Source organism: Candoia aspera, chromosome 2 (genome assembly GCF_035149785.1).
Source record: "Candoia aspera isolate rCanAsp1 chromosome 2, rCanAsp1.hap2, whole genome shotgun sequence".
NCBI lineage: Eukaryota > Metazoa > Chordata > Lepidosauria > Squamata > Boidae > Candoia > Candoia aspera.
This window is the reverse complement of record NC_086154.1, coordinates 43,941,179-43,957,225: the sequence shown is the minus strand read 5'-3', so window position 1 is coordinate 43,957,225 and position 16,047 is coordinate 43,941,179. Positions and strand designations below refer to the sequence as shown.

Sequence of the window (16,047 nt, the reverse complement as noted above, 5' to 3'; positions counted from 1 at the left end):
TATACCCACTCTTCAGTGAGATAGCTGTATAGCTGGCAAGCCACGCATCAGAGTTACTATCACCCATTTAGGTTTTGGGAAAACCCCTGCCCCCACTTCGATAGATTTTAACCAGATAAAGGTTATTGCTAAGGGCCCTGCTTGAAAGTACAAAGAATAATGTCCTCTTTTCTTCTCCTTTACAGTCTACCTCTGCGTTTTTGGGTGAATGTGATTAAGAACCCGCAATTTGTGTTTGACATTCACAAGAACAGTATTACTGATGCCTGCCTGTCAGTGGTGGCTCAGACATTCATGGACTCCTGCTCAACTTCTGAGCACAAGCTAGGGAAAGACTCTCCCTCCAATAAACTACTGTATGCCAAGGACATCCCTAACTACAAGAGCTGGGTAGAAAGGTGAGTAATTTCAGCTGTAGAGGAGGTAGGTTTGCAAAATTAGCAAAGATGTGGCAGTTTTAGTCTCCCCTAGAAAGCTGGGGATAGTTCCCTGCTATAAAAGAGCCTTCCTGGATTAGAGCAGGAAGAATTGGTTCTTGTAAACAATTGCAAGTGATTGTTTTTCTAAGAAATGCCAATTCCTCTCAGACCCTTCTAATGAATAAGTAATACAGCACATAGAGATCGCGATGGTAGCTATTTCTATTCGGCTTGATCCAGCATAAACGTCTAATGGGAAAAAAACCCAACCAAGTGTTTCTTCCATCAGCTCAGCTTTTCAGTGGTTGAACAAGACAGGGAATGATATTTCTTGCAACCACTGCCAGATCCCAAAGTCTCCTAAAAATCACATCTAAAGGATTGGGAGTGGGGGTGGGGACTTCGGAATAGTGAGCGAGGAAGCACTGGGGACTCCAGAAAAGTGAAAATAACTTCCTCCCCTCCCAGTTTCACTGGGTTTTAAGGAAATTTCTAATGGTAGAATAATCAATTTGCAGGAGGATTAGCAAAGCAAAATCTCTTGCCAGTGGAATTTACAGCCCGAATTAGATCTAACCTGAAAATAATACAATCATGTTGTGTTGAATAATACAAATAATGAGTTTTTGCTTTTGAGAGGTTTTACCGAGGAGGTTCTGATCAACTTTAAGTATGCATGTTTTGTTAATTACTGATTAAAGTGTACTATTGGTGGAGAGACTTGCTCGTTGGAAAGAGTGGCACTCAGTGGAGCTGGTGCAGTTATGTGAAAGTTGTATTTGCCAGTGACATCATCACCCTGTTGATGTATTAAGTAAACCCAGAAGTTTTTTTCACTGCTGCTGATAAAGATGAAGAAATTGATCGTGGAACACAGGATTAAAAAGGGAAGGACCCATTAAGACTCTCTATTATTTATGATGAGTGGAGCTGTTTTGTTAAACAAATTAACCCTATAAATATATATAAGAAATTAGTTGGGCTTTGATAAATTGTGCAAAGCATACCCTTTATTCTTTCCCCTGCCAAGGGGTAAGTTTTAAAAAGGAGAGCTGAATCCATTTTAGTTTTCCCAAACATGTTGTACCTCACAGTAGGAAGAGGTGAGGCTCACTTCTCAGGGATGTTGCTTTCAGCTCCCTTCCAAATATCTGATTCTTGACTTAAGAGATGCTGAGGGCACCTTCAATTATCACAGTTGTGGCTGAGCTTTAATTCAGACTGTTTTAACAACTTATTTTGCTGATGGTTAGAGGAAAAGGATGTTGCATTCATTTATGAGCATTATTTTTATGAGAGCTCTTGTTTATTCATAGTAATATGTGAACTTCAAAACCCAATGCCAGCCCTACAAGGTGGACAGACCAGGAAACTGACTCCACAGGATGGCTAGAACTATATTTTACTGTGATAAGCTTTAGTAACAGAATCTTGGATAAGTTTTCCCTTCCCTCCCTCTTATACCCCAGGGAGTCAGAGGTGGGGAGCTAGTCTGAGTCTCTTTCTGACCCCCTTCCATCTCTCTGAACTTAACACATGTTTGTTCTGTACTGTACCTGTTTTTTCCTAATGGCCTCTGGATTCCTTCTTTAAGGTCATCTCCCTGGTCCCCTCCCCCCCAGAAACTTAACTAATATGGGGAGGGGGAGGGGGGCATCGTCCTTTTTCATCCCAGCATCTTAAGGTAAGGACAGCTGGGACAAGACCTGTACTTGTGTCCTTTTCATATCTTCATTGTCTTTTCAATTGCTAGCCTTAACATAAACAGTATTTTGTGATGCAGTCTTTTACATACTGCAAGTTGTAGCATCTTAGTGTTTCTTTTCTTTTCTTTTTTTTTGTATTTTAATGAGGCTCTGCAAAACTTCAAACCTTGTGCAAGACTTTTCTACTATTCATTAAAGCTCTCTTTTTGAGAGCTTGAAAAAAAGTATAGCTGGTTTAAGGAGTTGATCCATTAAAGTTAATACAGCTTTAATGGATTAACTTTTCTTAAAGCAGCCACATGCATTTTTGGCTTGTGCAAAATCCTGAAGAAAGTAGGGCTGCTTTAATGATTAGCAGAGAGGTGCTGTACTCACAAAGGGATCTGAAGCGCTTCTTCTTTACGTTCTGAAGCACTCTCATAGCCCTGGTACTCAATACTATTTCCTACTTGCTTAGCTGGCTGTTTTTTTAATATTAGCTGATATTATATTATATGGTGGTATTTTCGAGATAACACTGCCATCTTTCCCACATGGCTAGACTTTTAAAACATGAATTGTGTTATGTTGCATATTTACATTCTGGAAGCTGATGTATGTATAATTGTAAACTATTCTGTAAGTGTTAGATAATGATTACTGCTGTTATGGAAGAGCTGGACTTCTGCCTTACTATCCTGAGTGAAATCCGTAACTTGGTAGTCTATAATAAACTTTCTAATAAATATAGAATTAAAAAACACAACCTCCAAAAATGTCTCTTTCTGCTGCTCAGCTGAGAGTCCTGCTCCATTAAGTTCTTCTCATAGAAGTGCCCACTGTCAGTCTGTGGTTTTGCTTGACCTGCATGATTTTGGAACAACTCAAGCCTATCTCCAACAATGAGTGTTGACAAAAACATGTTACGTCCCAGGTCTATTGTTTTCCCTCAGTAATGCTTCTGTGTTTTGCTCTGTGTTTGTAGGTCAGGCATAGTAGTTTCAACCATTCCAAATACCCAGTTGAGATGGTCCTAAGAGTTCTGTTTCTGCAGATAACAACCATGGATTTTTCACCCAATTCATTGCATCCAAGCTTCTTTTGTTTGGGGAGAGGAGAGGAGGAAACAGATTTCAATAAAAGGCTCTGCCTTCAATTATCACAGCAGCCATGTTTAGCTGTTTTTCAAGTCCTATTATTTCAAGTCACGTAAGGGGCTTGGGCCAGGTGTGTTGGCTCTTTCCCCTCAGTCCATAGATGTGAAGGGAGACCCTGTGTTCTGTGTCCTTTGAGGGCTTAAGAAGGCTAGTGTGATCGCATGAACACAAAATGAAGAGTCATTTGGCAGGCAGATCACTGTAAAACGACTGAACTTGAAATGTACCAGTTGCTTTGCTGTAATGAATACATTTATTATACTTAATCTGGAGACCTGTTGATTAAGTTTATGGTATTTTCTAGATTTATCCTCAGTTTCTCTCCTTCCGGTATTGAACATCTTTATTTTCAACAGTGTGATTTATTTCTGCTCCTCCTCACTTACAGATATTATGCAGATATAGCTAAAATGCCAGCAATCAGCGATCAAGACATGAGCGCCTATTTGGCAGAGCAGTCACGGTTACACTTGAGCCAGTTCAACAGCATGAGTGCCCTGCATGAGATCTACTCATACATTACCAAGTACAAGGATGAGGTAAGATGTAGCAGACGTATCTTAATGTAACTATTTACCTCTGTTTTTTCTCTTTCTTTTGGTCCACAAAAAGAAATCCAGAGTGGAGCTGCTTTTACTGTATACTCATTATATCATTTCTTGCCTTGGGCATCATTGCATAGCCAACTAATGAGATTGAGCCCGCTATTCAGATTGTGTTCTGGAACATTTCCATGCACATATAAAAGTAGCTGTATTTTTTAATATTTTAAAAACAATGTGTGATGTATAAAATCAATAAACCAAAGAACATGAAGATGTGCAGAATACTTGTTCCAAAATCAGTAATTAAAGGTTGATATAGGCATTTACTTACAAAATATCATAGTTGTGCCTATCGTTTCTATTATGTGGGGCAAACCTATCTGGGATTTGGCCCACTGTAAACTGAAAAAGATGCTTGTCTTCCTGAGGAGCTAGCCATCATTAAAAGGATGTGATCCAATTATCCATTTGTTGAGATAATAGAGCGATAGAGGAACCAGTTGCAGAGAATAATTGAAACACGAGGTGCTGAGCTCTCCCAAAGATACTGATTCTTTCTTAAAACCAGTCTCCCTCTTTCTGAACCCCTTTTCCCCCAATCCTAACTAGCAACCCTGACATATGGATGGAGGAGATAAGAACTTTTGTCAATATGTAATAGTAGTTACATTGTACGGTAGTTACATATTGTAGTAGTAGAACTACAATAGTAGTTCCCCCTAATTCCTATCCATCAATATTTCGTCTTCTTCTTCTTCTTCTTCTTCTTCTTCTTCTTCTTCTTCTTCTTCTTCTTCTTCTTCTTCTTCTTCTTCTTCTTCTCCTTCTCCTTCTCCTTCTCCTCCTCCTCCTCCTCCTCCTCCTCCTCCTCCTCCTCCTCCTCCTCCTCCTCCTCCTTCTCCTTCTTCTGATGATGTTGATATTACCCCCTTGAACCCTAGTGACTTATGCATATAGTTTTCTGGACGCTCCGTTGTGTGTGTGTGTTTTTTTTACTTCATGTAACCTACAGCCCTGGGTTTCCATGGATCTCTCATCCAAGAACTAACCAGGCTCAACAAGGTCAGCCACCTGCTAAGACCTTCTTCTACTCAAGCTCCTTTGAGCCCTGCATTTGCATTACAAAGAAGGGCACCTAGTTTCTTTTCTAAAGTTTAGATATGCCCTCAGGTATTCTTATCTGACCATTATCATTCATACTTCTTCCTTTCTCCTCCTATTTCAATATTTATTTACCAAAGTAACAAGCACAGGCCACTCTTTTTTATAACAAAACAAAATAACTTTTCCAAAACAGAAAAAAAAATCACAATGTCTCAGCAGATAAGTAATGGGCAAATAAAAATGCAGGAATTAAATCACTGAAGGGAACACATCTCATTAAGTAAACAAATCAAAGAAGAAAAAGAAGAAAATATCAACACACACCTGAAACACTTAATTCTCTAAATGAATGTGTTCTGTGTCATCCTATTCTGGGTCGTTTCACTGAGCCCATGAACAAATGATCTTATTCATAATTTTGAGGAGGGGGTGGCATTTACTATCACAAGAGAGTCACTTTGTAAGCCTATAAAGTTTTAAGAGTGGTTAAAAAACCATCTACTGTAATTGGTATGAACAACAGAAAGTAGTTTTGAACACATTCTCTACAATCCTTTATTAAAGCAATAAAATATATAACACTAATAAAAATATATGTAATGGGGTTATATGGATTTTATTACCCAACAGAAAGATGATGAGAGTTGGGGGAAGGGGATTAGTATAAGATAATGAAAGCATTTGTACGAGACCTTGCCAAATAGCTCTGTGTTGTTATCTGGGCAAGGCTGAGAAATAGGTTCCTTCAACAGCTAGTAAGGAAAGTGGCCTACTGCCTGAGACTCCTAAGTGTGAATAGAGATCAAGAGTTCTTAGAGGAACCTGAGATCTAGCAGAACAGATAAATGAAAAATAATTCATGACTGTATAGCTAGGTTTAGCAAGCCAATTTGGTGTAGTGGTTAAGGCTGTGAGTTCTAGTCCTGCCTTAGGCCAAAAGCCAGCTGGGTGACCTTGGCCAGTCACTCTCTCAGCCCTAGGAAGAAGGCAATGGCAAACCACTTCCGAAAATTTTGCCAGTGAAATTTCGGACTAGTCCAGGCAGACACATGAGTCAAAACTGTCTTGAAGGCACCAAAAACAACAACAAAAGAATTTTTTTTATTTTTTTTATTTAATTAAATTTATATAACTGCCCATCTCCCCCCAACGGGGGACTCTGGGTGGTTTACAATAAATAAAGGTAAGAACATATCCACTTAAGTTATAGTTAAAAAAATATAAATAGGAGAATAAATATAAAATCCAAGTGGAGATGGAACCATCATCAGTAAGGGGTGCTATGGCACCAGCCACCCCCAGGTGGAATTATTGCTCTCCCCATCCCAAGCAAGGCGGCAGAACCAGGTCTTCAATTTCTTCTGGACGTCCAAGAGCGAGGAGACCCGTCTCAACTCCGGGGGCAAGATATTCCAAAGGGCGGGCACCACTGCAGAGAAGGCTCGCCTCCTGGACCCCGCTAGATGAAATTCCTTTACTGATGGGGTCCGCAGCATGCCCTCCCTGCCTGACCGGGTGGGGCGGGTCGATGTTATGGGGATTAGACGGTCCCTCAGGTAACCTGGCCCCATGCCATGTAGGGCTTTAAAGGTATTAACCAACACCTTGAATTGGACCCAGAAACAAACAGATACCCAATGCAGCTTACGTAACAGTGGTGTCACATGGGGTGATTTTACAGCACAGGTAACTGTCCACACAGCTGCATTCTGGGCCTAGCTAGGTTTAAATATTTGGAAACCTTGGTTGATGTTCACTCAGTGATTTGATAAGTTACTTCAGAATAGATGTGTATAGCCACCTCCCTTTGTATCTGCAGTTATTTTATTTTTAATAGAAAGCTAGCATGCCCCCAAATTCAGTCTCATTTTTATTTCCAAAAAAGTTTGGGTCTCACAAAGGTTTAGGGTTATTAAACAATAAAAATGGTGGGTGGTCGCAGCTCAGTGCTGGAACTATGGTCACCTGCCAGAAATGAAAAGGCAGGAAAGGAAAGCTGGGGTAATAGGGAGCACCCTGGGGGATTAGTGGGGTTGGCAGGGAGCAATCTCACCTATTCACATTCTGGAGAATGGTTATTATGTGACTGATGCGCCCATTATTTGTGAATAGGAAAGCACATTTGTACATCCATTTTGTAAGGGTGCCTATGACATGCTTGTTAATATTCTAAATATGCCCACCATCAAAAAGGTTGCCTACCTGTGTTTTGAATCATATTACTCTGTGTTTGAATATTATATTCATATATAAAGTGTTTTGCATATTGGAAACTCTCAAAGCATTACTTCTGAATGACACCAGATTAGGATGGATAGTGGAAAGCTAGCATTAATGCTGCATGTCAGCAAAACTGAATATTATTGTTTCTTTATACACAAGAACTTCAGATGGATTCTGTATCTCTTTGTGACAACTTGCATTTTGCAGAACAGAGTTGCTTTGAATATGCAGTTCAGAGATCTATTTCTGTTGCTGGGACCATTCCAATTTCCTATTGTTTTTATTCCATAAAAATAAATTCACATGCCAATCTTTTGTTGGCATTGCATATTAATGAGGATTAATAGTTGCTACTTCTTCTAGAATAGATCCAGTTACTAGATCTCTCCTCTTAGTTTTCCTGCAAACTAGATCTTAGAGATAACGAAGATGTAGAATTATTCCTTTGTTTTAGAGTGTGATACCAAGAGAACGGTTTGAAAACACTGAATTAATGCTGGGTTTTTTTGTCCAGACCTGCAGCTTTTCTTACTGAAATAGAAGGAGAAGGATAATAGAACAATAATAATACAGAATTTTTAATACTTAAATCAGTTTAATAATCACCCAAGATACTGGTTGTGATGCATAAAAGAGAAAAGCATCTCTCATATAGATATGAAGTTCCATTTATCATAACTCCTATTCATAACTAGGAATGGGGGTTGCACGAGAGCCTCCCTGAATTAAGGCCCTCTTTAAAGTGATATTTTCATTCCTTAAGAAACCACTCACAAGTCAGTGTGATCCTGATGATCCCCCATGAGTTGGCCAATTCCTTATTCTTGAGGCCACGGTATGCTTCAGGTATTAATCAAGTAATAGATTAATCAAAACCTCTTAGTAGTCATGCTCGGTGTTTCATTTGACAGCAGGATGCCTAAAGGGCTTCAGAGTTGTGCAGCTCAGTTGTGGTGGGGTGAGCTGCTTCCTGAAAGATCCCCTGTTTTGCTACTCCTTTGCAGATGAGAGAGAGGGGTACAGTATCATTCATGTCAATAGAAGTCACGGAGATAACTGTTACTGTCCCTTGCAAATAAAAACTCCACGTAACCTTTCTTTTTAGTCATACCTCAATTAAATTGGGTAAGGTTTAGGGGGTTCTAATTCTGGAAAACACAAGTCTGCATTAGCAGTGCCAAGGGTAGCTTTTTGTATGAATAGACCCGAGTGTAAGTCAGACCTGCCTGAAGGGTGAAGCACTGTACGAGATCACTGGGCCATCAACAGGATCCCAACAGCCAGCACGGTTGCGGCTTTTCAGCAAGGTGCCTGCCATCTGTGTAAGTTCAACAGTAGTCACGAATCTCCAGCCAGAGGCAGCACACCCAGAGAACTGTTCCTCAAACCCTTGTTATAGCAGCTACTGCCCTGAGGCTAGTCTCCCAGCTCCCAGCATTCCCTTTCATTAGTCTTACAAATCAGCAAGGCCTTAACAGCAGAAATCAATAGCAAGCGGGGCAAGTGCTACGTGGTTAGAAAGTGCAACCCTGATGAGCTGCAGGCAAGAGAAGTTGCCAATCCTTGTCTTTTTGGTTAACCACTGTCTGACACCTGTTGAACGTGCCTCTGTAGTCTGCTCTAAAAGTACTGCCTGTGTGTTTGCAGCTCTCAGGAGCTTCTTTTATTATTTGTAATGGGATTAATAAATAGCAGCTGTTCCCTTTGTTTGTTTTCATTCATTAAACACAATTACATGCAGCCCGATTGCACCCTCTTTGATGCAAAATGGGAGGGAATAATTTTTCCTACTGCTCAGTGCTATAATATGCTGTCATTGGCACTGAATGAAAATCATAATTAATTTTCATTTGGGTTTTTGCGTCTTCCTAATCATGGCAGTCTTTAAAACAGGTGACAGACAAGTATCTCTCTTTTTCTCCCTGTTCTCCCTGCTGTTTTCTTTTTTACCCTGTTGCTCCCAGAAGGGCAACAGAAGAACAAACTGGTACCCAGCAGATTATAGAATCTTTCCAAACTCACAAATTTTAGTGATACTCTCCACCTGAATCACCTGAAGGAGATATGGGGGAGTGTCTCATTCCCATTCAGGTCTCCAATACCTTTAAGATCCTAAGATTTGTCATCGGCAGCCTAATTGGTTGCTTTTGTTAACATTCAGTGTTTTAGCACCATCTAGAGGTGCTTGGGAACAATACTTCAGGTGAGGGATGAGGCATTTGGGGGATCAAACTCTGGCCTGGATTATGCCTGTACAGATTTGCAGCAGACCAGTTGTTGTCCTCGCGAGCTCTGGGATCACCTTTCCTATTTAGAAAAGTTTAGCAACCAGACACAAGAAATCTTTTTCCATAGGATAACAGCGATAGAATACCCTCCCACAGGACATGAAATTGGACTGGTCAACCTCTTTCTTGATCTGATGATTCTACCTGGATGTGCCAGCTCTGTGGCACATAAACTCTGTGTAGGTTCTTTTATTTGCTTCTTTGCAGCATTTCACAAGGCCCTGGGCAGCCACGCTGTGTGTTCTCCCCAGCATGTCCTGCACATTCAATATGGGAAGCCTAAAGGTGTCACAGCTGCTTTTAATCATGGGGAGCTGATTTCCATATTACTTGTAGGGTTTGTGATGGGCCTTTCCTGCTTACAAATAGTCAGCCTATTAATTATACAAGAGTTTGTTTCCAATTATGCAGCCAATGAAATGGTTAATTGAGTTCTTTTTGATGGATGCCTTGACATTTAATTGGAAAAAAAATACAGCTTGCACTCACAACAAATGTAACCACTATAATGGATTTCTGATGAGATTGCATTTTAATCATCCTTTTTTTTTTTTAATCTGGCAGTGCAATTTAAAGGGAGGTGGGGCTTTGGGGCATTTCCTTTTTATCCCTCCACTTTCTCAATCCTTTCCTGCCAAATCTTCCCTTCTCACTCACTGTCAAAAGGCCTACTTGCAACATCCCATCCTTCAGTTCATTAATGTGGTTGATTAAAGAATAGGTTTCTATGAATATATACAAATGGTGATCTAAGGGTTTTCATCTGATTCTGAGAACAGAACCAAAATGTAGAATGCATTTTTAGCTCTTTCAGTAGGAAAGATGTTTATTATATGAATTTGACTGTGTTCCCTAATTATGTCCTTTTTCCTAGTGTCTTCAATAAATGCCCTAAGCATGTTAGATTTCATTACTTGACTTATTTTCTAAATGGCACTGAAGTATAAGCCTATTTAGAGGAACGGAATTTTGGTGGAAAAATTCCAGAATTGCCATTTTCCAGTATTCTAAAAACATAGTTTGAATAGCAATAGGATCTTTTGAGGCAAACCTTTATCTACATTGGACCAATTTAGGTTTTTCAGCAGCAATTTTTCTTGCCTTGCCCAGCAACCAAAAATAGGGACTCATTGGTTATACAGTTTACTCCTTAACAGAGACTATGAGGCTTGGATTCTCCTTTGGATTCAGTGAGCTCAGGATCACATAAACAGACCATTAAAAATACTGATTAGTGAGAAATGTCTAAATGAGAATAGTAATGGATTTAAAAACAAAGTGGTTCTGGAGAAGATTGACTTAAAAAGATTCCATGGCAAGTCTTTGAATATTCTGTTCAGAATATTTAACTGTTAAAGAAACAGTTTATCAGTTTCAGAGATTTCTATGTCTTTCTTGGAATTTATCCCATTGTTTGTTTTATATAATTATCAGGGTTTATGTCGATAAGGAACCATTCCCTTGTATATCTCCAATGTCAGGACAAATTTAGACATTAAGAAAGCACATTATGTTTCTGGACCTGTGTGGATGAGTTAAGATCCAGGTCAACATAATGCTTGGCCTTATAGAGATGAACTGTTCCACCTCAGAGTGGCAAAGCATTCAGGTGGATCCAATCCACCTTGTTTGGCTGCTTCTGTTTGATAACAGTGGTTTCTGCACAGTGCATGCTCAGAAACCCATTTTTCGTTGGGATGAATAAGGGGAATCATTCCAATAATTGAAACAGAAAGGGAATACTTACACCTTCCTGCAGCCTTAGAGTTTCCTATGCAAATTTTGCTGCCTCTCAGACTGAGGGGCTTAAATAGCTTTTCACTTGCCATATTTTGAAATCCAAATTGAGGGGGGAAAGTCTGCAGAGAGAAGATGCTGACAGTTTTAGGGGACAATTGACTACAAAACAAGTTAAGCATGTTTCCTGCTCTCAGTTGTCATGTTTTCTAGTGATGTGGCAAATAAACCCAAATCATTCATTTGATCCATTCATAACATCAGGTTCCAACTTAGGATTCAGTAGTTTTTCCCAGTCTCTTTCTATCTATGATGTTTGGGAAAACAGCCACTTGGTATTTTTTCACTGGCAACTATGTTCCATTGTCTCCTTGCTGTACTTTTTAAAAAGCCTTTTGATGGTTCAAGAGAGATCCCTTCTGGCTCTCCTGTGTAGACAGCTCCTTGTGGAAAGTATTTCAGATTGTAGAGATTTTTAAAAATTATTAGTAGTAGTAATAACGCTTTCCTTTCTGCTCTTTCCTTTACCAGATTTTAGCTGCTTTAGAGAAGGATGAACAGGCCCGAAGACAACGGCTGCGAAGTAAGTTGGAGCAGGCAATTGACACAATGGCCCTAAGTAGCTGAAAAGGCCGAGTTGCTGTTGCAGACTTCCTAGCAGTGGATGCTAAAAGAGAGGGGGCAAGCAAGTTGCAGCAACAAGAAAACACACAAGATATATCGGGGCCCAGCACAAAACAGTGCACAGAGTCTGCTGCATCTTTGAACCATTTGCACCAATTGAACAGAAGAAAAACAAACAAACCCTTAAATCATTATTATCAAAACAAGTTGAACCAATCTAAGGACCTTTTGAAAGGAGCGACGTAGCAAAGAACCTGAGAGACCCAGGAGACGCCCAAGAAGAGCCGGGGAGGGGGGGGAATTCCAGCCGAACTGCTACTGTCCCTTCCCCACCAAGGCCTGCCCCAAATCTGGCAAGGGAAGGTTGGGGCGTGCACTGACTTCTAGGGCAATGTTTTTACATTATGTTTTTCTTATAGCAGGCGGGTGGGCAGTCTTACCATTTTTTCCCTTCTGTATTTGCTTCCTTTCCCGCCTTGACTGGACAACTCAACTCTTGAATCTACTCTTCCTTTCTTTCTCCCTGGCCTTCTGCCTCTAGTGTTAACTGCTATATTTGCACAATTTCCACAAGCTAATGTTTTTCTTTTAAGGATTGAAAGTATATGGAGGGGAGGGAGGATACAAATCTGCAAGAAAACTTTGCAGGATATTTTTTTTCCAACAGATATTTGTGTGGGAGAGAAATGAGGGTGAGTAGAACCTAGAGAAGCAGTCCCAGGCATCCTTTATTCTTTCCACAATTTGTCCTGTGCCATTTTAAAAATGTTATTTAGCACAGGCCAAATAAATGCTCTAATTTTGAATGCTGCTTAAGAGTGTGCTGGAGACTTAGAAACAGGAAGGCAAAAAAAAAAACTAAAACAAAAAAGAGGATAGGCATCTATGAAAACAACCTCGCCTGAAGGGAGATTTTTCTCATCTATAAGAAGCAATTCACTTTCCCAAAGTATGCTTGCACTGGCTTTTTATAGAAGTCAGGATCAGCTTTTGTAAGCGGAGTTTAACAATTCTCTCTAAGTTGACCGTACCCAGTTCTCATTGCAGACACACACACAGACACAGACCTCTCCGTGTGTAAGCTTTCAATTAAGAGGACAAAGGGATATTTTCAAAGAAGCAGTTTTCCACATACAAGTGTTGTACAGCCACAGCGAAAGGAGCTACCTATGCTAATCCACTTTCTCAGTACAGAGGAAAATGTTCTTGGTGCCAGGTTTAGCAACACCAGAATCATGCAGGTTTAGAGAATAGCTACTTTTGTCTGTTGAAATTTCATGGCTCCACCACATTCTGGTGGCACTCCGAATGGCAATGTAAGGCCTGGTCAGATTATCAGAAGGGCAGTCTTTATCCAAAAAAGTAGAAAAGTGACTGAGTGTTCCAACATGCAACTGCAGTTTTGCCCAGATAAATGTGGTGTGTAAGTTCCAGCATTGTTTTTATGTTGGGTATGTGTGCGTGTGAGTGTGCATGCTCATGGACATACAACTCTTTCAAATGTTGATTGATAGCACCCTCCTATCTTCAGCAGACTATCTCCAAAAACATAAACAAGGCTTAAACTTTAAAGCAAGAAGTAATGGCCAGGCAACCAAAGCTGAGTCTAACCAAGTCCTCTTTGTGTGCAACAAAATATTCCGCGAGAATCGGAAATGATAGTAGCTGATCGATGGATTGGCCCATGAGAGGGAAAGAGAGAGGTGTGGCTCTTAACTGCGCGGAAGCACAACCATTCAGGTTCTTTTCTGAATGCTGATGTCGATGGTCAGTTACGGTCTCTCAGGAAAGTGTTTGGATGGTTGCTTCCTTGCTAGAAACTTTAAATGATCTGTGACCAACACAGTATTCTCTCTCCAGCTTATTATGACTTGCTTTGGTTACCTTATCTCCCTGTTTCTTTAGGCAGCAGGTAAATAATAATCTTCATAGGAACAGCATGGGATTGTCCACTTGCATTTAATGCAGGTGCGGAGGCTAGCAGAAAAGTACCAGAGAGGTCACTGCCTCCCCTTCCCCCCCCCACAAAAAAAACCCTGAAACCTGCTTTCTGTTTTCTCCTATTTCCTCCAACCCAAAGATTCCTTTCCACTCTGCTTCTGATCATTAGCTGGCTCTGGAGTTCTTGGTTAGCAGACTATCACCAACATTGGTGCCAACATTGCAAAAGAGTGGAAAGGCTGCAAAACAAACAAAAAACCCCCAGAACTGAGACTCTTAGTTACTTGCATGTTCTCTAGGCTGAATCAGACATCTCCCGTATGATTAGACAAGGGTTCCTTTATTGCTGCCATGGAGATTTCCAAGGTATCTTGTAATGTTTTGGAACGAAACGTGTGTTCCTTCGTTTTATCTTGGCACAGCTGAATTAGAAGGTATCCTCAGTTAAAAGCAAAGCCTTTATATGTGAACTCTGTACCATTGGAAAGGAGACTTTTGCTTATTAAATTGTGTTCAGTGGCAGATGCTGAGCATCACTACATCCCTGCAAAAGAAGTTGCCACTGTTCTTATTTTACAAGCATAGAAATGAAGCTCAGTGAAAGGGAAATTTTCCAGCTGAGCTAGGACTTGGTTCTTGCTTTATGGCCACAGTAAACCTGCTGGCCTTCCTGAATTCTGTCTGAATGTATGCTGGCCATGTAATCATGTACCAAAGGGCAATTTATACATTTGCTAAAATGAATTTATAAAACACATTTCTAGCCAACCAAGTGAGTCAGTTCTGACAATTCTGATACGCCTAGTATTTTTTTTCAGTCCCATACGGTACTAACAGAATCACTATTCCATATTCCACCTTTCTTACTAAATGTGAGAGAGACATGCCCTTTCGAGGGTTTCACTGGGATTCTTCCTGGATTTTATTTCCTTTTTCTCCTCTCTTCTTTCATTTATTTCTTCGTCATTCCATCAAATATTCTACTCTTTGCATTAAGACGTTCAATTCTGTATGTAATGCTTTTTACTATTATTTTAAGTTTACCAGTATGTTGAAGTCACTGCCCTATTTCAACTCAGGTGACCAAATCCACCGAATTTTCAGCCTTCACCCATCTGCCTACCTAGTATCAATAAATTAAGCTGTTCTCTCAGCCTACATAGTGTTGAAAGAGAAGGTATTGTAAAACATACCAGGCCTGATCCTATCTATTCCCTTAGGAAGCAAATAAGGGGAAGAGTGAGATGTGATATTTGTGTGTGTGTGTGTGTGTGTGTGTGTGTGTGTACACACAAAATGTTGTTACAATCTAATTCTTACACCTCAGTGGGGCACTGTGTAATTAACTGGAGGAGTTGAGACAATATCAAATGCGGTTTTTACACTAACAGTGGAAAATACCAAATGGAAAAACATATTAACATTCCTCACCAATAGAACAATCCTTTGAATATACATCTCAAATTACTTTGTAATTTTTATTTTTAATTATTTCTTTAATTAAAGAGGAGGAAGAAGAGAAGACAATAAAATAAAACGAACAAAAAAATCTGTGGAGTCCTGAGATAATTCTGGATCCATAAGACCTGTGGGCTGTTGCATGACTGTGATAGAATTTAGTCTGAGTTAATCTTTTTTCAAAAGAAAAAAAAATGCAAGTGTTGAATATTAGAGATTTGGTTAGACTTTTTTATTTTTTGAAATTTTGGACTTAATTTGTCACTTCTTGTACAAGAAACAAAGAATTAATGTAAATTGTTTATTTCTGGAAAATGGTACTCATATAAGTCTTAAAGGACAGCTAAATGTTGCTGCACATGAAGGATACCATAATGTTTTATAGGTTCACCTCTCCAGACTTTGAAGTGTACTTGGGACTATAAACATTACATGATTTATATTCTTCAAAGTGGCTTACTTTTCACTTTACAAATTGTATCACGGATCACAAAGAAGCAAACTTGACTTTATACATTCAAGTGATCAGAATCTTCATCTGTTTTGATTAATAGAAAGAAGCAATTTCTCTAAAAAGTTACATATCCTTTTCAAAAGACAGCTGCTTAGAATCATAGCACTTAGGGAACTTAGAGATCATCTAATCCAACCCACTGCCCAATGCAAGAATCTACTACATTATGGCCATCCAACTTCTGTTTAAACAGTAGCAAAGAGAAGTCTACCACCTTGAGGCAGTCTGTTCCATTACTGAACAGCTCTTAACATTAGGAAATTATTCAATTTAAATCTACCTGTCATTTAAACCCCTTGTTTTTCATTTTGCATCCTGGAACAACGCTGAACAGTTCTGTGCTGGCTTCTAC

At 39.7% G+C, this 16,047-nt stretch overlaps 1 protein-coding gene across 2 annotated transcripts in view; it reads left to right on the top strand.

Annotated features, from left to right (window-relative positions):
• Nucleotides 1-15,621, top strand: part of PLXNA1 (plexin A1) — a 332,347-nt gene extending 316,726 nt beyond the window's left edge. For both annotated transcript variants that reach the window (XM_063291689.1, XM_063291688.1), the window contains exons 29-31: nucleotides 186-398; nucleotides 3,650-3,800; nucleotides 11,690-15,621. In XM_063291689.1, coding sequence (XP_063147759.1) covers nucleotides 186-398; nucleotides 3,650-3,800; nucleotides 11,690-11,785 — 460 coding nt within the window. In that variant the 3' untranslated portion in view covers nucleotides 11,786-15,621. The remainder of the gene's footprint in view (nucleotides 1-185; nucleotides 399-3,649; nucleotides 3,801-11,689) is intronic.
• Nucleotides 15,622-16,047: the final 426 nt, after the last annotated feature.